Here is a 24161-nt window from a genome sequence, read left to right as displayed (position 1 = left end):
GTTTTTCAAAATATTTAAATTTCCATGCTTCAAACTCTTCTTTAGACTTGATATTAATGTGAAATGTCACTGATTCATTTGTTGCTTTAATACATTCAGCAATAAAGCCGTCAATTCCTGGAATGTCCATAGCCAAAAAAAAATTAACAGAAAATACCTAAAATTAAATTCAATTAGGTACTTCATTCTAACAAATTTTCTTACCAATTCTGCATGAAAAAACATGAACTAAAAACGACACACAAGTGGAAAGTTTAGGCACTAAATTCTATATTAAAATGAATTTCAATGAAGTAAATAAGTCAAACTTTGTGTTCTTGCACTGTACAATAATTTTCATATTGTTACATAAGTAGGCTAATCTTATACAAAAATCTCCATTGTATTCTATTTGATTTTGTTTGGTCACATTGATATGACGTGACATCACAAGAAATATTTCACTAACAAGAAGAGTTAATGTCAGTAACAGGGGAAGTAACTTTGGTTACCCCTAATCAAATTTCTCCTTACGAGAGTACAGTATGTCAGCAAGTACAAAGAGAACATTTGAATACTCAGAGTTAGATTACACATTATTCTATGCGGCGTTTTTGCAAAAGGTACCACTTTCGACAAATGATGTTACCGCTATCATACCTCATACAACATGGCGAATGAAAATGGTGTAAGTTGTTGAAATGAACAGTTATCAAACATACGGAATAGTACAGTATTTTTACTTTCGGCAAATGAAGACAATCAAATTTATTGCCATTATCTCACCTCAAATATTACGAAGAACGAAGAAGTTCAAGCTTCTAGACAAAACGAAAACAGGTATTGAATCTGTACTAGTACTGTGTACTTCTTTTTCAAAATATGTGTAACTGAGCAATATGCAGCAATACAGTAATGTAGATGCACTATGCAATGTTCCACTAGTTTCAAATGCAACTAAAGTACCAAAAGTAAATTTAGACTTTTAATGTATAATATCCGTTCAGTTATTCATATACGTAATTAATTTGTCTTAATTTAATAGTGATGTCTCAGTCTCATACTGAACGAAACTTTTTCAACATCAATCGCATGATTGGCAGAAATGGAGACCATTCTTACATCACTTTTTCTGGGCTGTGATTGGCCAAGCAGCCCCCTGTCGACTAGGGCATATAAAATTCGTTAATATGCCTGCCGCATTTTACATCCCGCCTGCTGCCTCAAAATGCTTGCCTCCCGCCTCCAGCTCGGAGTGCGCTGCGCCCAGTGCCAGCTCACGTCCACCTGGCCCCAATCCTCTCCTACTACTAGCCCTCTCATCTTATTCATTTGCTCCCTAGCTTCCTTTCCATGCCGTTGCCAGCCTTTTATTTGGGTTCCATGAATTTAACCTTATAAGGGCCCTTTCACACTATGCGATTCTTGTCGCACCTAGATGCGATTGCAGTGCCGCATCTAAATGCGATACAAAATTGTGCCAAATCTTACATTTGTCCGACTGCCGCGCAATGTGACCCAATTTTTGACAAGTGCTTGCAGTCTGCTCTCAGCCTGTAGTGGTGACAAGATGGACAGGAAGAGAAAATTATTGTCTCTATTACATTTGAGAAAAGAGAAGAGAAAATCTAGAATTCACTGGGTACACCCTTTGAATAGACAAAGGCACTTGTAAGGTGCATTTACCACTCTTTTCGAGGAGCTGAAGAGAGATGATGATAAATTTTTCAATTATACTTCAGAATGTCTAAAAGAACCTTTGAGGAACTCTTGTCATGTCTACATGACCAGTTGCTAAAAGAAAATACGACATTAAAAAGGTCATCATAAGTAAAAATTATACCATTTTCATTTGCATGTTCAAATGAGTTATAATCTAACAACCAGAATTATCTTACAGCTGTGGCTGCACACCAGAACAATAATTTCCACCAAAAACCGCATGGAGGCAGGAAGAATATACGAAAAATATGGAATTGCTAAACTTACCTGACATTACACCTGATCTGTCATATTTGGGTTCATTTGACTTTACTTTTTTAACAATTTGCTGCATTTCTGAATCCTGAGAATACAATCGAGAAGGAACTTGTCTCATCTTTCCCCGGCTACCTTCTGTATCTGAAGGCTCAGTAGATTCTTCCTTCACATAAACTGATTCAATATTTATGGAACTACCACATCCACCTTCCTTTTCTTCAGTAGATTCTTCCTTCACTTAAACTGACTCAATATTCATGGTACTACATATCCATCTTCCTTTTCTTGTTTAACATCTACAAAAATAAACCAAATGAAGTAAATATATAGGGTTCATGCCTTTGTATAATAAGGCGCCCTGTGAGGTTATTTAGACCTGCGATAATTTTACGCTAAGGTCGGTTTGTTATGACTTCCCATACTCATTGGAGTGTCTTGGATTTCAATGATAATTTACGAAGTCAGTATCTTCTTTGGTTATGACAACGAAGATGTTTCTCACTCATGATGATAATTTCTAAGTTCATTCAGTATCTTCTTTCTGATGTGAGGTTTCTAGTAGAAAACACAAAGTACAAAAATATCTGTATGTATTCTCTGAGACAAAATGATGAAGATCAGATAAAATTGGACAGGTCTTCTAATGATGATGGCTGATTGAATTCTGACTTACAATCTGGTTTACAAATCATAAAGGAAGCAGACAGTAGCTCGAACATACACACAGATGACATATGAGATTACAAGTCACGTAGGCCGTTGAGTTATAGGTCACAGTGGTTGTCTCAAGCAGGAAGCTTGGACTACCGTTTGCAAAACAAATGAATGACCACAGATGACGGCAACTAGACACTGACTGATTACAACACATCATCTTAACCTACTTTATCATATCTGGCCTGATCACATTCCTGCAAGCAAACTGGTTTACCTCTTGGGTCACTGGTTTTAATTAATCATAGTTTTAGTTTTTATTTATGGAATAACATTCCATATATTTTATTATGTAGCACTTACAAATATAGTAGTAGTATAATGTAACAATAGTAATTTAATCCACATTCTGTCAACATATCACACATGGTTGTTTCCTGACTTTTATCAACATACGTGCTGCTCTTTGTTTTCTATATTAGTTAGGAAATGCAAACTAAGATTTTTAGCCTTATCTTTCCAGCCAAATTTTTTAGTAATAAATGACAAATTTTTAAGCAACTTTAATCTTGCCTTGGTATACAAACCAGAAACTCGAGACTATCCTTCAGTGTGAGCTAAAATCTGTTGAACTTTGGAACTTGGAGAATTAAATGTGGTTATGGAAACTAAGTGTGAGAATACTCTTCACCCACCTGCCATCACCAAGCACAAAGTCAGGTGGTTGAGGTGGGCACTATGACAAAATGTTTTGGTTTTTATAGCTACAAAAAAAATTAATTAATTAATTTGTTCCTTCAGGAATACTGACCATCTAACCATTGTCTTGTATAAATGAGACTCCCTCATGCAGGAGGTCATCTCCCATCAACTTGACTGGGAATTTTAAACCCATCCAGAAATGTTGTGATCCAAGTCACAAAAGAGAGAGCAAGGGAAGCAATAACTCCTGCGGCTTCCTACCCTGTCTGGCACAGGGATGCAACAGCAATATGGACCTATGCCTGAGTGAGTGTGAAGCCTTACCCAAGTAAGAAAAAGACTGGAGAACCCTTTACTACCCCAGTAAAGTTTGCAAAAGTCAGAAGACCAATATACCTTGGGTTCAGAATAGCATAACTGTACTTCTTCCACTGCCCCCACCCCCCTTGAAAAGGAAGAGTGGAGGGGGTCACACGAATGCCTGGTTCCAAGCAGCTATCCTTTCAACGAGGTGATTAAAAGGAAGGTAAACTAGGAGGTCCACAATCCAGCAAATGGAGGTTTCAATTAGAGAGGTAACTCACTACCCAAGGATAGGAATGTGGGCCAATGGGAATCTTTCTGTGAAGCTGCCATGAGCCAGCAGAATGGGAAATCCCAACTGATATGGGATCACAGGGAGCTACCAAGGTACCTGAGTTCCAGAGTGATCAATCTGTGGTTTACTATCAAGTCGGGCAGAGAGAATCCCAGGAGTGATGGGAGGTATCCTCCAGGGCAAAACAGAGATAGTATAGGAGATTGGCCTGCGATGGGGTACTAAGCATGTTCAGTGGGGCCTGCGCCAGATGGCCAACAGTCTATCTGTCTCGTACAGGTTGGTAAATGCTCCCACCTCCCAGTTAGTGTTTTTGGCATAACATTGATGGAAGAGCTGGAAACAATCCACGTCCTAGGAAGGGTCGGGACAAAGTACTGACCGTGTTCAGTGATGCCCATGCTAGCCTGGCTGATAGCTTAATTGGACACTTGCAGGTAGCCAAATGCTACCACTTCCCAGAGACTGGGAAGAGTGCTCATTGGAAGTTTCAAGTCCTTTGGGATTTTTTGTGGGAAGCTGTCTTTGACTCCTTTTCATCATCCTATGGCAGGAAGATGAAAAAAATGGCGAATTTTCTAAGACAATTTGTATTTTTCATAGCTACAAACCTTCGGTCTTAACAATAGGATACTCATACTTGGAGGGAGTTACAAGACATCCTAAACCGGCTGGGGGCCTGCCCACAAGTCCAGCTTCCAGAAGAAATGACTTCTGGAGAGGGACTGAAGCCCGTGAGAAGCTAGATAAATAGATATCTGACCACTCAGACCCTGAGTGATGCACAATGATATAAGGGAGAACCATTGTGTAGGAAACCAAAGAGAAACTTTGACTGTCCAATGGCAAACCAACACACCAGGGTTTGTACTACTCTCAACTCCTCCTTGCCGAGGAGTGGAGTATACGCTACCGAAAAGAGGGTTTGATATTTGTATATTAAGCAACCACACTATCAGTATGACTACCTTACTCACCTATATTAGACCAGTCCAGCAAATGACGTGTCTATTCCTTAACCCACCCGAAGGAAGGAGACCAGCCAACCCACTCATTCTCTCATCCACAAAATCATCTTAGGTAAGATACAAAAGTGCCCTGTTAAGGGCAACTATGAGTTACACAACCTGTTGGGCAGCCACCACAGGACCCAGTGAAAACGTGTCTGCAGATCTGTGGGCAACATCCTTAAGATAGAAAGAGGTGAACATGGACTGGCATAACCGAGTACCAGTGCTCAGCACTATGTACAACCAAGTTCTTTTTGAAAGCCAGAGAGAGACCAATACCCCTAACGTCATGCGCTCTAGCCTGCACAAACGTGGTGGTGGAATCATCAAGAGCCAAGTATGCCTGTCTAATGGCTTCTTGTATCCAAAAAGAGATAGTATTCTTAGACACCTCTTTCTTCGTACAGCTTGTGCTAACAAAAAGTCTGCAGCAGCCTGGTCTAAGGTGCCGAGTCCTTTTAAGATAGCAACGCAGGGCCCAGACAGGGCACAACAAAAGCTCTTGAGCATCACCACCCACAAAGTCGTTCAGTGATGGAATGGAAAACGAAGTGAACCTGTCATTGTGCACAGAGGGATTTTGGGTCTTGGCCACGAATTTCGGGACAATTTCAAAGGACACCGACCCCCAACCACTCGTGCTTCACATCATAGTTCAGACTGTAGAACTCTCCTACCCTCTTCGAAGATGCCAAGCCCAGAAGGAAAACTGTCATGAGCATAAAGTTCCTGTCAGATGAGCGATGCAAGGGCTCATATGGACTTTTGGTGAAGCTCTTGAGAACCAATGAAACATCCCACGTCGGAGGTTTGAGCTCTCTAGGAGAACTCGACTGCTCAAACCCCTTAACTAGCAAGGAAAGTTCCCAGGAAGAGATGTCGATACCTCTTGTCAAGCTTTTATTTGCATAGATGGAAATGTATTAGGCGCTTGTTACCTAACACTTTGGCTAGACTGGTATCAAGTAAAAAGAATTATAAAAATTATTAATTTATTAACAATAAATAGAATAACTTATAATAGTAATAGATGACACGTAGGTTGGAATGTGGGTACACTCTTGAAATTATCTAGATGGCTGAAGATGGTACGTAGTGGTTTAGAATGTGGGTACATTCTTAAAACTGTCTAGATGGCTGAAGATGGTACGTAGTGGTTTAGAATGTGGGTACATTCTTGAAATTGTCTAGATGGCTGAAGATGGTAGATCCATGATGACAGATCTTGCACCAGGTAAGTAAAATGGTACATCCAACAGGTCATACAAGTTAAGACAAGATGTCAAACAGACAAGACACCATAAGGCAAGATAATGTCAAGCAAGGCAAGGCAAAATAAGGTAGAGTGTCTGCAAAATAAATACACAAACAATAGCTTAGAACAAAAGGTCACATATCACTATTAAACCATAATAGCTTTACATAATAATTATTTACATAGAACATAAGGTATACAACAAAGAGCAAATAACTTCTTACCATGTGAAAGGTTGCGAGGTTCGTAAGGTAGTGGCTATCACTTGGAAAGTAAATCAAAAGTAAACAATAAGTAATACCAAGGACACTAAAATAACTAACAGAACAACCAACGCCATCTATTAAAGCGAATGCAAACAACACCCAAGGATGATAGATTGGACAACCAACGCCATCTATTGGATGAAAATACAACCAACACTCAGATTCTAGTTTTAAGAAAGAAAATACCTGACACCTCTAAGGCGTTACACTAAACTCAGGGCCGCCCTGTAGCCTCTAATGGCAGAAACGGACAAACGTTTCTCATCTCTGAGGAAGGTTAAAAAGTCTGCTATTCGCTGAATAGAGTTTGCGAGTGGAGAAAAAAACCTGTTTACAACACCAATCACAGTAGACTGCCCATTTGCCTTGGTAAACTGCGGAGGTCAACTTTCTAAGACTGCTGGACAAATGCCCTGCTGTTCTCTGAGAAAAGCATCTCGCTTGGAGGAGATACTTGATAGCCTCCAACCGTGAAGAGACAGGGATTCTACTGACTGGTGGAACCTTTCTGCATGTGGCAGCTACCAAAGTCATCCTGAGACCCAGTGAACTTATTAGCCTGTTCAGAACTTGACGGATCACACAAAACGGAGGGAAGGCATACACCTCCAGGTCGTCCCAGGGATGTTGGAATGCGTACTCTGGTAATGCCACTGAACAGAATATCTCCAGCTTCCTGTTGAAGCGAGTCGCAAAAAGGTCCAGCATGGGTCTCTCCCAAACCCGGAAAAGCTTGTCTGCTACTACTTGATGAAGGGACCACTCTGTGCCTAGGATCTGATCCCGTTGACTGAGTTTGTCTGCGGTCACATTCTGTTTGCCTGGGCTATACCTGGATGAGAGCTCTACCAAAATGCTGACCACCCACTGGTGAACCTCGACAGTCAAGGCATGAAGTTGACGATAAACCAGGCCTCCCTGCTTGTTAACAAAGGCTACCACAGTGGTGTTGTCCGACATGAGAACGACAGAATGACCTTCTACCTTCTCCCGAAACTCCTTCAGACCCAAGAAGGCTGCCTTCAACTCCAAGACGTTGATATGTTGTTGCTTGTCCTCCAAACACCTGAAGCAATGAGGCCGCCTAAATGAGTCCCTCAACCTGTGAGGGAGGCGTCTGAGAACAGAAGGAAGTCCGGTGGAAGACAACGCAGAGGGACACCCTTCAAAATATTCTGGTTGTCCAACCACCAACGAAGGTCTTTTCTCACTTCCAAAGACAGAAAAACCTTTAACGGGTGAGTCCCCCGCCGGAGACCAGAATTCTCCCAGTCTCCATTGCAGAGACTGAAGATGAAGACGCCCATGAGGGACCAGCTTCTCCTGTACAAAAATAAATTAATTTATTTTTCTGTACAAAATTGTTTTTTTGTAATATTTTCTCTCGCAGTTTTTTCTAATATTTTCTCACACAGTTTTGTGTGTTGACTTGAGTGGGTTAACTCGCTGTTATATGTTCTGTGTGCATGACTGTTTTAGATAAAATGTCTTTACAGGCTTTTTGGAATTTAATTTTAAGCTAGTTTGCATAATGGCCTTATCTGTTGTTGGGTGGTCTTGAGGACCAAAACAAGCTATATTCTCGGGAAATAATCTTTGTTTTGGTTTCCGAGCTAACGTGTGAGAAGGCGGAGAAATGGTTGCCAGTGAATTCTGCTACTTTGACTGGGACTGTAGCTTCAGGTATATTCACTCGTACAACCCTTTGGGACACTGAGTGCTGGGCTGCGATGAAGAGCGCTAAGCTGACGTGCTGAGTGGAAGACAGATTTATTACAAATGGATCCTGTTGACATTTGTGCTTTGATTCCGAAAATGGCTCTTCACTAAATACAAGCTCTCTCTCTCTCTCTCTCTACCCATCTCTGGACTTTGCATCCTGCACGGAGCACATGATCAATAGAAAACCCTTCACTTAAGCCATTCAGCTAAGGTAAGGCCATTAGTCTTTTAGTTGAGGACAAGTTACATAAAACTTTTCATGTATTATGCATCGTAATGGTTTCGTTACCTTCTTTTTTTTCTCGTACAGTTCGGCGAGTGCTAGTGTTATAGTTGGATTGTATCGGTCAGTCTTAGCCCGTTATACGTATGGTGTTGTTTTCCGCTGGTGGGTTATTAATTTGTTACAGATATTATATGTTGATATTGTTTTTTGAGAATATTTGACATTGTTGGTCTACCTGTAATTAGGTCCCTTTCCTCCTTGTTTACTGTAGGTGTGGTAGGCTTACCTGGATGCAGTAACGACCGCTATTTGTAATCTGACCAATTTATCCTCGATAATAAAGGATTCTTGTGTATTGCCCGTATATTGAGCAATATAGTTTTCATATTAAAGTTGGTGCCTTTAAAGTATTAATTTTTTCAGTGTTAATAATGTAACTGTCTGGACTAACAGGTTATGATGCAGAGTCGATAGCCGATAACAGAAAGGTCATTGAAACTAAAGAGGAACTTGGAAATTTAAGATGGTTGTTCGTACTTGATACTTTTTTTTATTAAAATACTGAATTGAGTTTTGTATTTTATTTTTACCTCCATGTTTCACCACCTTAAAATTTATATTGTGTCATCGAATTCGTTTTCTGTATATCCCCAGAGATGACAACACTCCCAGAAGAACCTGCCACTGATGAGCTGACTGATGTGGTTCCGACAGGAAGTTGCGCACCACCATCTGCTACTTCTCCAATCTCTGATCAGACGGGAAAACTTTTGCCACTGTCGTATTGATGACCATGCCCAGGTAGAGAATCCTTTGACTGGGTACGAGGTTTGACTTTTCCTCGTTGACTATGATCTCCAGTTCCAGACAGAACCGAAGTAGACGATCCCTGTCCAGCGGCAGCTTTTCCCTGGCAACTGCCAAGACCAACCAATTGTCGAGGTACCTCAGCAAACGGATCCCCTGAGCATGGGCCCAACTTGACACAAGAGAGAAGACCCTTGTGAACACCTGAGGGGCTGTTGTCAGCCCGAAGCATGAAGTCGCCTTCCCTCACGGCTGCCAACACCGAACGCGGGGTCTCCATCTTGAACCGTGTCTTCCTGATGAAGTGATTCAAGATGGATAAGTCAATCACAGGTCTCCATCCTCCCGATGCCTTGGGCACCAAGATGTGACTGTAAAACCCCGAGGACAACCGCACTACTTCCTCCATCGCATCCTTGTCCAGCATCTTCTGCACTTCCTCCCAAAGAGCCAAGAACTTCAGAGAATCTGGAGGATACCCCTTCCTGAGCTGCAGTTAGTCCGACAGAGGAGAGAAGTCGAATGGCAGTAATTACCCCACCCGAAGGACATCTATCACCCACTTCTACACCCCACAACTCTGTGCAATGGCCCGCCAGGCAACCCCTCATCCATGGTGCAGGAGAGGGAGAAGCGCCTAAACCTACCGACAGCCCCCTTTACCTCTGCCCCTTGAGCCCCTTCTTGGCTTAACGGAATGAGAGCAAAAGGGATGTTGATCCTCTGACCTAGGCTGAGTCAAACGGGAAGGCCCCGCCAAACTCTAATTCCTCAACGGCCTACCAGGCGATGATCTTTTTGACTGCTGCTGGACAGGGGGAGGAGGAGTTGGACATCTCCGAGGACGAGACTCCAACTTAGACAGCCTGGCGAACCAGTCTGTCTTTGGTGTCAGCCTGAGGCCGGTCTATTGCATTCTTGCGCTTGGTCAGAGGACAAATATTGGGACTCCAACAGCTCCCCATTCCTCAATGCCAGCAAGGACTCCGTGTCAACTGATCTCTCCATCCTAGACAAAGGCTCGTCTCTTCTAATCAGCAGAAGGTTAGCCCATAAATTAACACTGAGGTGAGCCATATACGAAAACGCCTTGCCTCCGGACTGCAACAGACTGGCAAGCGAGGATGCACTTACCAACCCTTCTGGGCACCTGTCAGAAGCTATCTTGGCAATGACCACAGACCAGAAGTCCAGCCAAGAAACCGTCTGCAACATGGAGGCTGCCGTAGATTCCAATGCCTAGGCATCTTGCAGAGACAAGGACGGAGCCACCGACCTCACCTGTTCCAAAGTCAATCCCGGCTTCAGGCGAATGACATCGGGGTTAAGATGGCGTGACATCAAAAAAGCAGAGTCCGTAGCATAGTACTTCCTATGCCTCGTGAGGGGCGTGGGTTGGTAGCTTAGCAGAGCCCCTAAAGCCAAGCGAACCGTCCCAGTCCGAAAAAGAGGCATTAACCTTATGCAAGACCGACTGGACGTGCCCCGACAAAGGAAGCTGAAGAGATGATTTGGGATCCTGCGTACCTCCCTCCAAGGCTTCCAAGGAAGGAGGAGTGTAAAACAACCGAGCCTGAGTCCTACTTTCCAAATTGTTGAACCCACGAATGAGATCAACAACTTCCAAAAAGGAAGACAAAAATTCTTGCGTGTCTCCCCCCTCCTGCTCTGGCAACAGAGACCGACGACGAGAAGGATGTGTAGGTTTCTCTAAGGCACCTTCCCATTAAAATTAACAGAAGGATCAGCAGCCAAACAGCCCAAAACACCAACTAACCTGTCTGGGCTGGGACCACGTGTCGGCTCCCGAGACAAACCCACTATAACACTAGGAACATCACTACGTTCTCCTCCAACAGATGACTCATTAACATGTCTGTGAATAGTCACGGGCGTGGCAGACTTATGAACGTGAGTTGGAGAGGAATCCCGAACACTTGTGACCGAAGGAGAATCCTCCAGAATCGAACTCTTGGAAGCACCAGTGAGAGGGGCAGGCCATCACTCCTGCTTCACCAACTTCGCGCTCACTACCTTCGACCTCTTGAAAGGCGCCATGAGATCCTTACGGCGACAAATAGGCCTTGGAGAAGAATGAGCACTTGCATCATGTGCACGGACAGGGGAGGTTACAACACACTTGCGATGTGCATGGATGGGAGAGGTTGCAACACGCTTGCGATGTGCACGGACGGGGGAGGTTGCAACACTACCACGATTCAAGGCAGAGGACGAAGCAGCTGCTGCAGATTGCACAAGGGAAGATACACTGACACTCTCCGAAACACCAATCCTCTCAAGAACACATCCGCGTTGTTCCTCCCTCGTAGGCGAAGAAAGTGCCAGGTCCTTAGCCTTCAAATGCTTGATACGCCGACGTGGCATAGAGGGGGAAGAGAGGGAAGAGGGAGAAGAGGGAGAGGGAGACAGCACTGGTTTCTTATGCAATCTCTTCGCAGGAAGCGGGGACGAAGCAACGCGTTTCCTTCCAATCCTCCCAACCAACAAGGCAGCCAACTTATCATCCAAAACAGAGTCCAACCTCTTAAGTACTGCCTGGCATATAACCTCAGACTGATCTGCAAGAGAAGGCTACGATGACATGGAAGGGAGATGTAGCGAACTGGGCAGCAGAGATGACGTCATGACAGAGGCAGTGCAGAGGAGACGACTGGGAGTGACCTCATCGATGGGAGTGACGTCACAAGTGGTGATGAAGTCACTGCTTCTCCTCGGTGAGAAGGGGAATCAGACGCCACTGGCGGAGGAATACACAACGACAGATCCCGTGATGTCATCAATGGGGCTGACGCCACAGTTTGCCTCCGACTCGAAGAAGCGGCAACAGTCACTGGCGGAGCAAAACAAGATGGCTGACCTCGGCTACCCACGAAGACGAGGCCAGGAGGAGGGGGGATGGTCTGGCCAGCCTGAGGAGGGGAGTAGCGAGCCTCCATAAAGTGCGCAAGGAACCCTTCCAAGGACGGGGTACCCCCTAGCCTGAGCGTCTTCCAAATCACCGCCATCCTGGACGCCTCCGACTCTGGAATAAATGAGAATGATGAAAAAACCTCCCCCTTCCTGGGAATAAAATTAACTCCTGAGGAACAAGGGGCTACATTACAAACGTCAGCCTGGTGGCCTCCTGATACTTCCAGCGACGAATCAATGGAAGAAAAGGAAGGAGACACAGGAACAATGCTACTATGGGGGTTGGATACTGCAGGAGGCAAAGCATCAGGAAGAGGTGAAAAACCTTCCCAAGAAGGAAGAATCAAAACCCACTGATGCTCTCTTGCTATAAAACGACTTCCACTGCTCTTTAGGCCATGCCCGGCATTCCGAGCAAGGATCAGTTATAGTACAAAATTAGAACTGCACCTGCTACATGTGATGTGGGGATCGATCGCTGCCGAAGCCAAAAAACGAGAACACCGAAAACCTAGAATTCCTTGGCACACACGTTGACGAAGCCAAGAAGGAGCAGAAGAAGCCATAATATCAGTAAACACACACAGTAAACACAAGCGAAACAGGCAATGAACTGGGTAAAGGCCGAGAGAGGTTAGCTACTACACTCGCAGTTAAGAAAAGACCGACGCGTTGGCGTAGGTGAATGGTCTTTGACCATTCTTCACTAGAAATTATTCTGTTGTTAAGACCGAAGGTTTGTTCGTGTATGAACAAAAAGATTATAAGATAAAGAGAATGTGGAAGAGCTCGATGATGGGGGAAAGGAGGATGAAGGAGAGCACTTGTGCTTCCTCACCTTGCCCCTAGCACGCATCTTTACTTTCCTCTGAAGAAGTAGTTATAACTGATGCCCTAGGCATCTTCCATAGGAAGAGCATATGCTCCACGCAATTCAGCAACAGCAGACTGTACCGGTCAACCTTGTAAGGGTACATAGCAAGAAGTGGCAGGCCAACTCTTCAAGGTTACATCTACCAAAAACTTCCCAATAGTCACAAATTTTTCCAACAACAGAGTATTACATGGTGGGGATCCAACTAAATGGAGGGGATGAAGGTTCACTACACTCACTAACTCTTAATACCTTTGCAACAAAAACTCAAGCTCAACTTAGCAATGAAAAGGAGTAGACCAAGATATCATCACTTGACTGTGCCCAAAGACGAAGTTCCTGGTGACAGCAAGTGAGTGAGGGATATTTCCCTTTTCAACCTCCTTGACCATCAGTTAATCCACCCTGTTTATCAAGTTTAGTGATAATTTCCAGCTCGCAATGAAGGATACTAAGGATAAAAGACAATGGTTTGTATTTCCAAAGGAATGAATAACTACTGATCTATGGTACTAACCAGAAGTATCTTGTGCTGGGTTATCTTCATAACCACCTTTGTAATATTCCTCTACAATCTCTTCCTTAATATCAATGGTGTCTTCGCCTCATGATGTTGGTCCAATTCCAAATATAATTTGTTCCCAGATGTAGTGCCTTTCTGTGATGGTTCTGATTCAGACTCTGCATACAGGTCACTTTCTGCTTCAAACACTGATTTAAATGCGGAAAAATATTAAAGTTGATATAAGATTTAAATGCTGAAAAAAATTAAAGTTGATCAAAGATTTAATGGTGAAAAACATTTCAGATTGATAAAAGATTTAAATGTTGAAAAGTATTTCAAATGTTGAAAGATTTAATTTATTTTACTGTAATCGTCAATAAACAATCATGGAACAAATTTCATCTTGAATGGTTAATAAAGGAGAAGAAATGCACATTCTATTATCAGAAATAAGGACAGCCAAGAAAGATGTTACACCTTTTTGTTCCACCTAAGCATCCAAGGCTGAAGATGTATGAACACTTCTTGAACATATTGGCATCAAAAACAAAAGCTCTTCAATGCTGGGCTAGTAAGAAAAGTTTTTACATTTTTATTTTTATATGTATATTTTACTAGTAATTCACTATCTTTTCATGGCTGAATGACAAAATTCGGTCAATATTAAAGTTATATAATTTTTTCTTAGAAAAATTCCTATTTTGAGAAATTGTGCTTCAAAGTATTCATATAGTACATTTACTTTAGTAAATTCTAAAGTACTGCACCTCATAATGAATATACAGTGGACCCTGTATTCGTGATCTCCGGATTCGCACTCACACATTCGTGGATTTCTCTCGGGAACGTTTCCCCGTATTATCCGCGGAAAATTGGCATATTCGCAGTATTTTTCTATGAGAAATATCCACAAATTCCTGGTTTTTTATCAATTTTATCATAAAATGCACTTTTTGTGATAAAACTATTAAAATAACCAAGTATGAAAATTTTTAGTGGGTTTTTCTTGAGTTTTAACTAACAAAATAGGCTGCCTTCCGCATTTTTATTATAGGGGTTCTAACTATTCACGTGGGAGGGGGGGTGTCTGGTATGCATCCCCCGCGAATACGAGGAGACCACTGTACCATAAAAATTTTGTTGAGGCTGATTGAATAGATTTCGGTATCGGTTTTTAGCAGTAATTTTACCTCGCCACTGGGGATTATAAGGATATTATCATCATACTCCAGGGTTGTCTATTTACCAGTGGCGAGCCCCTTCCCTAAAATCCAAAAAGGTCCACAAATAAGATACGGAAAGGGCCTCCTCAGTATTTACTCTCTATCTATCACTTTTTTTTTACTAATTTTTTTTTCAGTGAGTGGCCACACCATAATCTGGGTCATCTTCACCCTTGCTTCTCTTTGATCTTCTCTTATGTCCCGAACCTTCATGTTTCAGTGTCTCCAAGGAATGCCTCTTTCTGTCTGAATCTCGGAATTGTAAATACTTTACATTTGAAGCAGTCGTATAACTGAATCCAGTCCTAGACAATGGATAGCTTTCACGGTTTCCCCAGTTATGCTGCAAAATGGTTCGACAGACTGACTGCTGTAGTTTTTTTTTTTTTTTTTTTTTTTTTTTGAAGAATTTTACCTTTGAAAGCCTGTACCATATTTTGGAATGGAGTGACTCATCAGGGTTTTGAGTCTTCCCCATCAGACATTTATGAAGTAAATCATCACTGCACATATCCCCTAAATACTTTCTTTCATCTTCATCTATTCTAAAATAGATTATCATACCTTTGTGACTTTTTGGCTTTTATCTATGTGGCGATGCTTTTTTGTAAAAGCAATAAGAGTTAATTCCTTTTGGGAATTTCTAAATGGTGCTTGGGAGAATCATCACTGCTAACACAATAGTAAAAGATGGCCATGATCATGTCTTTCAGTTCTTTCACTGTCTTGTTTGTACATTTTCTGACAGCAACTCCAAAATAGAATGCCAAGTGATTTATGACGTTCTCAGTCAGTTTCTGTCTGCCACTGAGAAGCTTCCTTTTATAATACTTCCTATGTTTGCCTGTTTGCCAAATAAACATCTCATTTCTAAGTTTCCTTAATTTAGTCAAGATTGTTTCCCGACATGATTCACCCATTCTTGTTTTTTATTTTTTTATTTTTATTTTTTTACATTATCATAGGGACCTTTGCTGTTATCATTAAACAAACTTTATTACATGCGCTTGAGTTGCCATCCCAAATGAAATTTACATAACGCAGTTTATGCTGCCAAGATCTACCCCAAAGAAATCTGGCTGCCTCTGCTTCCCTGTCACCTGGGTTTGTGGTTTCATCAAAATTCTTATTGCAGGAATGTTTATTTATACTTCCATAAGGGTCTTGTACTGATCTTCAGTAATGTTCTTGCTTAGTTTGTTCTTTTGGTAGTTATTGCAAAAACTGCAATAATTACTGCATACATGAAAATCAATGATAAATCCTGTATGCACATCAATAACAGTTCCTAAATCAATGTGTGAATTATGGCCAAATGCCATCGAAGGATACATCAATGTGAAGTATATCCCATTTTCAGCAGGGAACCTACCTAGTTTCATAATGAGACATATGGCACCAATAGAGTAATGTTTCTTTAGACGCATGCATAGTAACAATCTTGGATCAAATATAAATTTTCACCGCACAATAGGAATCCATGATAAGGGTTCTTAGCACACACTTTACTGTATCTACTACGTATAGGTAACCACTCCCATCTTTGAGACTTTTATATGTACAGGCAGTCCCCGATTATTGGCAGACTCTGTTATTAGCGATCCGGTTTCATGGCACTTGTCTAGAACCATAAAATCGGCGATTTATGGCGCCATAACAGGTCGAGTTCCGGTTTTCGGCACCCCAATAATAGAGTTATGGCACCATAACAAAATTAACAGAAGTATAAATCGCCGAATATCGGTTAATGGCGGTTTTCGCTTACCGGCACACCCCTGGGAATGGAACCCCCCAAAAGATAACTAAGGACTGCCTCTATACTTAACTCATATTATAGTCAATAAAATCTTTTCCCTCATCAAGGTGCTTGGGGTGATAGGTTTATCGATAATCACACACTTTGCAATCTCACTAAAGCACTGGTATTCCAATGATTATCTTTTGGTGTTAACTCTAGTTTTTAAGCAAAACACTAACTTAACAATAAATCAACAAAACAAATCAATAACACACAAAACTCAACTGACTTCCAGTACCTTCAAATAACTCCTCCAACACTCCTAACTGTCACCAGCTCTCACCAAAGACTGACTGAAAACTCACCAAAAACACAGAACTCTGATCTCTACCAGCAGACAACCCAGCCAACCAACAGCCAATACAGTCGTTAACTATCCATACAGCAATTACACCCTCTCTCTCTCTCTCTCTCTCTCTCTCTCTCTCTCTCTCTCTCTCTCTCTCTCTCTCTCTCTCTCTCTCTCTCACACACACACACAGACGTTGTCAAATGGAACTCCATAACTCCTCAATACAGGGTTTATAGAAAATAAATAATATGAATCGATTGTTTGCAAATAATTCTTACAGTGGTAATTTGCTTTTGCCCTTATTCTCTCTCTCTCTCTCTCTCTCTCTCTCTCTCTCTCTCTCTCTCTCACTTTACCAGACACTTATCGAAGATAAGGTAAATATGGCACTTCTTTCCTAGCTAGAGGTATAATTGTATACAAATGTATATTTTTTCATTTATTTTAATTTTAACAGAAACTTTTCGAAAATAAGTTAGTCTATACCATTTCTTTACTAACTGTAGGGACACATTGTCCAAGTTGGCGTAAATAGCCGGTAGGCATAATATCCAGTAGGTAAACTGTCAGTAAGCAAATATCCGGCCACGTTAAACTTTACAGCAACAGAGAAGGACTAAAACGAGCAAAAGGAACCGTTTCAAGAGCAAATGCGCTTACTACTACTACAGTCAGGACGCCATTTGAATTTGAACTGAGGAGCCGTTCTATAGGCATATCCTAACTATTACTACTACTTTGCCATTGTACGTTGTTGTGTTGTGTTCATGTGCTGCTCTTATCTCTACCCGTTGGAGTTTGCTTCTATTAATTAATTCGATTGTAACGTTTGGATTTGCTTCAGAAAGGGACATTTGCATGATGAGTGACTCATCAGACAACAGCAAGTTCCAGGTGGCCGAATTGAGGGCCGAACTGGAAGCCAAGGGTCTGGATACAGAGGGAAGTCAACTGGTGGTGGAGCGCTTGCGGGAGGAGGCCCTCCTCCAACATGCCCATGACGAAGTGGAGACAGGTTTGTAGCCGAAGCCTTTTTTACTTACTACTATTTGCTTTACTTTACTTTACTTTTAAACCTAAACAATAGAGGTTTAGGTTAATCTAAGTAGCTGGGGTAAACAACTGACTGGACTAGCCGAGCCACTGACTACCGCGTTTGAGGCTACCCTCTGAAAAAGTACTTTAGCACGTCATGACACTGGAGATGGTCATCAGACACGAGTTGTTGGTGGTGAGAGGAGGAGCTCGAGACCTCTATTCTCCTTTCAAAGTAAGTATTTTCTCCTAAATTAGGGGGAAACACCTGCGACTACCAACCCTTATCACGGTGGACAGGTCTTATTCACTCTATATTTAAATGGTGAAACAAGAATACAATTACAGCTCCAAGCATTCCATTCAAAAGATTGAAGTTTCGTCAACATAATGTGATATATGAAAGCCCCATACGAACTAAAATAAGCATGTGACGCTCTTCGTAAAATATGTTTTCAAGGATGTACAGGTTCTGATCAGTGACGACAATCATCTTTCCCAACACTCATTTGAACAATGTTAGCGTATATAGGGTAAAACACCACGGCAGGCCAAACAGGCCACCTACAATCAACGCTTGCCACCCTCCGAAAAAGTACATTAGGGTAAAAAACCGCATGGTACAGGGGTGGACCATGTACGATCAATGTGTACAACCCCAAGAAAAGTACATTGTAACGCGTCCTGACACCGGAGTAGAGGTCTTTAGCTCCGTTTCTCACCAACAACAAGTCGTGTCTGATGCCCATCTCCGATGTCAGGACGCGTTATAATGTACTTTTTTTGGAGTTGTACACATTGATCGTACATGGTCCACCCCTGTACCATGCGGTTGTTTACCCTATAACGCGTCCTGACACCGGAGATGGGCATCAGTCGCGACTTGTTGTTGGTGAGAAACTGAGCTAAAGACCTCTACTCTCCTTTCGAAGTAAGTATTTTCTCCAAAGTTAGAAATTAATGCCAGATTTTAAGATTTAAAAAGAGGGTACTGAAAATGGCATCCACGGCAGTGGAAATCTCACCAAAACGCTTTAGAAATTTTTACTTACAACTAAAAATGTTTCGAAGATTGACGCCATCTCGATGTTTACGGAGTCGCTTGTGTCAACAAACTTTCCATTTCCTGTGATAAATCCGCACACCACTTGTACCCACAGACGCTGGGGCACTTTTCATCACAACAATCGAAACACGGTTTCTCACCAGCAAACAAGTTAGGAGTAAACAACTGTTTTGGTAGAAGGTGACGAGAAGCGTGCTCTTAGCTAATTTTTAAATAAATAGTAAAACATCAATATTTTACATATTTATGATGATTAATTTGAAAATATTCGTTATTGAAAAAGTAACTCGACTCTGACTCAAATTTAAGTAATTATTTTTCTGAATTAGAACGTTCTTTTAAGTTCTGTATTATGACGTCACGACATCTTGACTTTCGTACCTATTGTAAATAATTGCTATACTCAACTGTCTTGCAGAACAGTTTACCAGTTATTCATGCAGATTGTTATCAGCTATTCATGTAATTGTTATAATCGTAATGCGCATATATATCTTTATTATTTACTTTTTGGATATATGAACATGTTTTACTGCCGGATTACCGCCGTAGTGTGACGCAATCGTTTTCGGTCCCTGGGCCTCTGTCTGTTTTCGCACCATAAGAAATTAATGGGGCCGAATTTGCAATGACCAGAAAGTCGTTAAAAGAGGAAAGTTAGCATTGAGGAGCATATGTTTTGACTGAGAAAAATACAAATTTATTCAATAGCTAGCTTGTAAAAAATACTTGGTTATAAAAACATTGATTGACAACTAGCAGCATGTCTACTATGGGTTTCAGAGACAGTGCAAGCACGTTTTTGGGCAATACCTATTTCTGTAACGAACACTCGTAACAGAACGAGATTTTGCTATAGTGCATTACACCCAGTGCCGTAATTTATAAGGGTATCTTGAATCACTAATCGTAAAGAATAACGACACTTGTCCTTGTACCAAGAGACAAAAACTCCATTATGCAGAAATGGATATGAACACGCGTAAAAAGCTCCACCTACCCCCCCCCCCCTTTCCATCGCCACCCCTTTCCTTCTCTGTTCCTGTGCCTTCCTTTCTCTCTCTCTCTCTCTCTCTGTTGCCATTCGGTTTGTGTTGACCCTCCAAACTGGTGTTATAAGACTATACACAAAAGCGTTGAAATTGGTGAAATTAGGCTATGTATTGGAAGTATATATACATAATTATTAAAGCAATTTTATCATTATTGCATTACTATGACAACTAGAATTCATGGAAACAGTTTGTAATAATGAAACGGCGTATGTGTGAAGCCTCCACTAATGTGGCAACGATGATTTTGCCATTCTTAGCATGCAAACATTAAATTAAAGGTTACATTTATTTCTGGCATACAATTATTAAAGAAATTCAAAATGCTAATATAGACTGAAATCAATGAAAAGTGCTAGCAAAAACAAAAAGCAAAAAAAAAAAAAATTTATATAATTCAGTTATCCGTAGTCGTTCCTCTATGCACATATCTGTAATCGTTCCTCCATGGTTTTCGGCAGCCAGATGTACGAAAACGTTAGAAAAATTTGATTGTATCTACTTTAGAAATATCTGTAATTTTTCGGGGTAATTTGGTTGCAAAAAAGGGATAATATACATGAATTAAATCAAAATTTTTAAATAACAAAGTAAATTTAAACTAAATAACGGGTAAAGTAAACAATTTAGGGAATAAAACTTTGCAGTTTCGTCGTCTGTCGTCGTCTGCTGTTCGTAACTGTGTTTGTGGCGCGCGCGCTTAGAAACCAGGAACAGCAACGGGTTTAAAGTGCAATGTGGAGTGAACTGAGACCAAAATGTGTATAATAACAATCAAATAAGCACTGTGGAGTTTCAGTTGCAATGGCAGTAAGGATAAAAACCACCGATTATAAGGTAAGAATGAATTCAGTTCAAACCATAACCCCGGGAATAACAAGTTTCATACTTTCACTAATATAGGCAACAAAATGTTGTTTTATTGTGCTGATTACATCTGCAATCTTGAGTAAGATCAATAAACGTTACATATATACGCTAACATTGTTCAAATGAGTGCTGGGAAGGCTGGGGAAAGATGGTGGCCGTCACTGATCAGAACCTTCCATGCAAAACGTAGCCGCCATATTGGATTTCAAAACTGCCTTGAAAACATATTTTACGAAGAGCTCACATGCTTATTTTAGTTCGTATGGGGCTTTCATATATCACATTATGTTGACGAAACTTCAGTCTTTTAAATGGTATGCTTAGAGTTGCAATTGTATTCTTGTTTCACCAATTAAATATCGAGTCGTCCACCATGATGAGGGTTGGCCTGCCGTGGTGTTTTACCCTATGTAACGTTTATTGATCTTGCTCAAGATTGCAGTTGTAATCAGCACAATAAAACAACATTTTGTTGCCTATATTACTGAAAGTATGAAACTTTTTATTTCCGGGGTCATGGTTTGAACTGAATTCATTTTTACTTTGTAATCGGTGGTTTTTATCCTTGCTGCCATCACAACTGAAACTCCACAGTGCTTATTTGATTGTTATTAGGGTAAAAAACCGCATGGTACAGGGGTGGACCATGTACGATCAATGTGTACAACCCCAAAAAAAGTACATTATAACGCGTCCTGACATCGGAGATGGGCATCAGACGCGACTTGTTGTTGGTGAGAAACAGAGCTAAAGACCTCTACTCCGGTGTCAGGACGCATTATAATGTACTTTTCTTGGGGTTGTACACATTGATCGTACATGGTCCACCCCTCCTGTACCATGCGGTTTTTACCCTATACACATTTTGGTCTCAATTCACTCCACATTGCACTTTAAACAACGTTGCTGTTCCTGGTTCCTAAGCGCGCGTTCCACAAACACAGTTACGAACAGCAGACGACAACACTGCAAAATTTTATTCCCTAAATTGTTTACTTTACTCGTTATTTAGTTCAACTTTACTTTGTTATTTAAAAATTTTAATTTAATTCATGTATATTATACCCAGGGTGACCAGATATTGAAAATTAAAATAAGGGACACCTAGAGGTAGTTGAACAGTACACACACACACACACACACACACACACACACACACACACACACACACACATGTATATATATATATATATATATATATATATATATATATATATATATATATATATATAAAATATATATCTATATATATATATATATATATATATATATATATATATATATATATATATATATATATATATATATATATATATATATATATATATATATATATATATATATATATATATATATATATACCATACCTTTTCTGCCTCTAGAATTTTTTTGCAGGGAATAATGATCTTATTCCCAACACTGCTGCAGCTGAGGCTGCTTGTTTATTTGATTAGTGCTGCTGTTGATCCATGCTGTCGCACATCCCTCAGTCCACCATGCGTAATGCTAAAATTCTTCGAGCATATTTTGCAGTATGCTCCTATTTTGTTGTTGCTTTGGTCTAAAAGTACATATTTTCTCTCAACTTTTTTGTTACACTTTTTGTCGGATATGTTGCTTTAAGTTTAAAAAATCAAATACCAAGACAGATTTGTTCGTTCTCGGCCCACTGCACTGTTGCCAATTTTGGACGGCCGCCTTTACCCCGTATTTTGCAAAATTTCGCTAGTATATTGTAATTTTTTTTTTAAATTTGAAAATACGGGACAAAAGGCGTCCCGGGGAGGGTCGATACGGGACACGGGACAAATGTCATAAATATGGGACAATCCCGTCAAATACGGGACGTCTGGTCACCCTGATTATGCCTTTTTTGCAACCAAATTACCCCGAAAAATTACAGTTATGTATTTCTAAAGTAGATACAATCCAATGTTTCTAATGTTTTCGTACATCTGGCTGCCGAAAACCATAGAGGAACGACTATGGATAAGTGGTTTATATATATATATATATATTTTTTGCTTTTACTAACACTTTTCATTGATTTCAGTCTATATTAGTATTTTGAATTTCTTTAATAACCGTATGCCAGAAATAAATGTAACCTTTAATATTTGCATACTAATCATCATTGCCACATTCATGGAGGCTTCACACATACGCCGATTCATTATTATAAACTATTTCCATGAATTCTAGTTGTCATAGCAATGCAATAATGATAAAATTGCTTTAATTGTTTTATTTTATGTATACTTTCCAATATTTCTGTATATGTATGTATATTCCTACATAGCCTAATTTCACCAATTTCAATGTTTGTTCCGACACGAATACAAACCCTCGGTCCTTTAACAATAGAAAGTAGCTAGCGGCAGCTGGGACGGTCGTAAGCTTCGAACAAGGGGAGAACGGTAGTTAACTGCTTGTCCGACAGTGCGCGCCCCCGCGCGCCTGAGAGGTGAAGAATCACTTTTGCTTTCGGCCGCGGGTGTGATGGACGTGTTCGTCATCGCTCTCTGCCCGCTTCATCGTCGTATGCTTTGTTTATATTGTGTTTTCTACTAATGGTTTGTTTGACTTGAAAATGAAACTGTAAGTACACTGTTTTCATTTTCATTACTTAATTATGAGCCAACATGGAGCTATCGTCGTAGATGCGGCGGTTTCCGCTCTTTTCATGAAATTGATACCCTTGAATTATGTCTTGGTGCCGAGGGCGGGCGCGCTCGCGCCGAGTCATGTATTTTGGGCGAAAGTGTGTAATTGAAAAATGTAAGTACTCTTTTCATTATATTTTTTTGCCCTGTGCGTTCGTTGCCGAGAGCGTGAATGCGCTCGGCACGAGCCTCTTATTTTGTATGAATAGAATGTAATGAAAGTGGATTCGCAATTGCAGTATTCTTTTTCATTTTCATTTATTTAACCCTCTTACGCCGACTGGACGTATTTTACATCAACATTTTTTGTCTCCCGTGTGCCGACTGGACGTATTTTACGTCGACTTACGAAGGTTTTTTTTAAAATTCGCGGAAAAATACTTATAGGCCTACCAGCCTAAAACTTTTGAATCACGCGCCTTGGGGGATGCTGGGAGTTCATGAATCAAGGTGTTTTGTTTACAATCATTATGCAGGCGCGCAAGCGCGAATTTCTTTCTTGCCGCACTAAAAAGTATCTGTGACACATCTCGGAAATTATTACGTCACTTTGACATAATTTTTGTACCATTGTAAATTAGCCGTTACATGAATTATTATATATGAAAATGTGCAAATTTTTATGTAGAATACAACAATAAAATACTCATGAT

General features: G+C 40.8%; 1 protein-coding gene and 1 long non-coding RNA gene across 3 annotated transcripts in view; one reads left to right on the top strand and one right to left on the bottom strand.

Annotated features, from left to right (window-relative positions):
• The window catches only part of LOC135205789 (uncharacterized), a 38805-nt gene extending 21996 nt beyond the window's left edge, over positions 1-16809 (bottom strand). The window contains exons 1-2 of the long non-coding RNA XR_010312609.1: positions 16769-16809; positions 13522-13715 (exon numbers count right to left, since the gene is read on the bottom strand). This is a non-coding gene — a long non-coding RNA (uncharacterized LOC135205789). The remainder of the gene's footprint in view (positions 1-13521; positions 13716-16768) is intronic.
• Positions 16810-17537: 728 nt separating this feature from the next.
• LOC135205787 (tigger transposable element-derived protein 1-like) overlaps positions 17538-24161 on the top strand; it is a 119539-nt gene continuing 112915 nt past the window's right edge. Inside the window, exon 1 of one of the 2 annotated variants that reach the window (XM_064236927.1) lies at positions 17538-17837. In XM_064236927.1, coding sequence (XP_064092997.1) covers positions 17681-17837 — 157 coding nt within the window. In that variant the 5' untranslated portion in view covers positions 17538-17680. The remainder of the gene's footprint in view (positions 17838-24161) is intronic. The other variant, XM_064236926.1, reaches the window with a different exon arrangement.

This window comes from Macrobrachium nipponense, chromosome 24 (assembly GCF_015104395.2).
Source record: "Macrobrachium nipponense isolate FS-2020 chromosome 24, ASM1510439v2, whole genome shotgun sequence".
NCBI classification, from domain to species: domain Eukaryota; kingdom Metazoa; phylum Arthropoda; class Malacostraca; order Decapoda; family Palaemonidae; genus Macrobrachium; species Macrobrachium nipponense.
The sequence above is the reverse complement of the archived record's forward strand: the minus strand, read 5'-3'. Positions and strand labels throughout refer to the sequence as shown.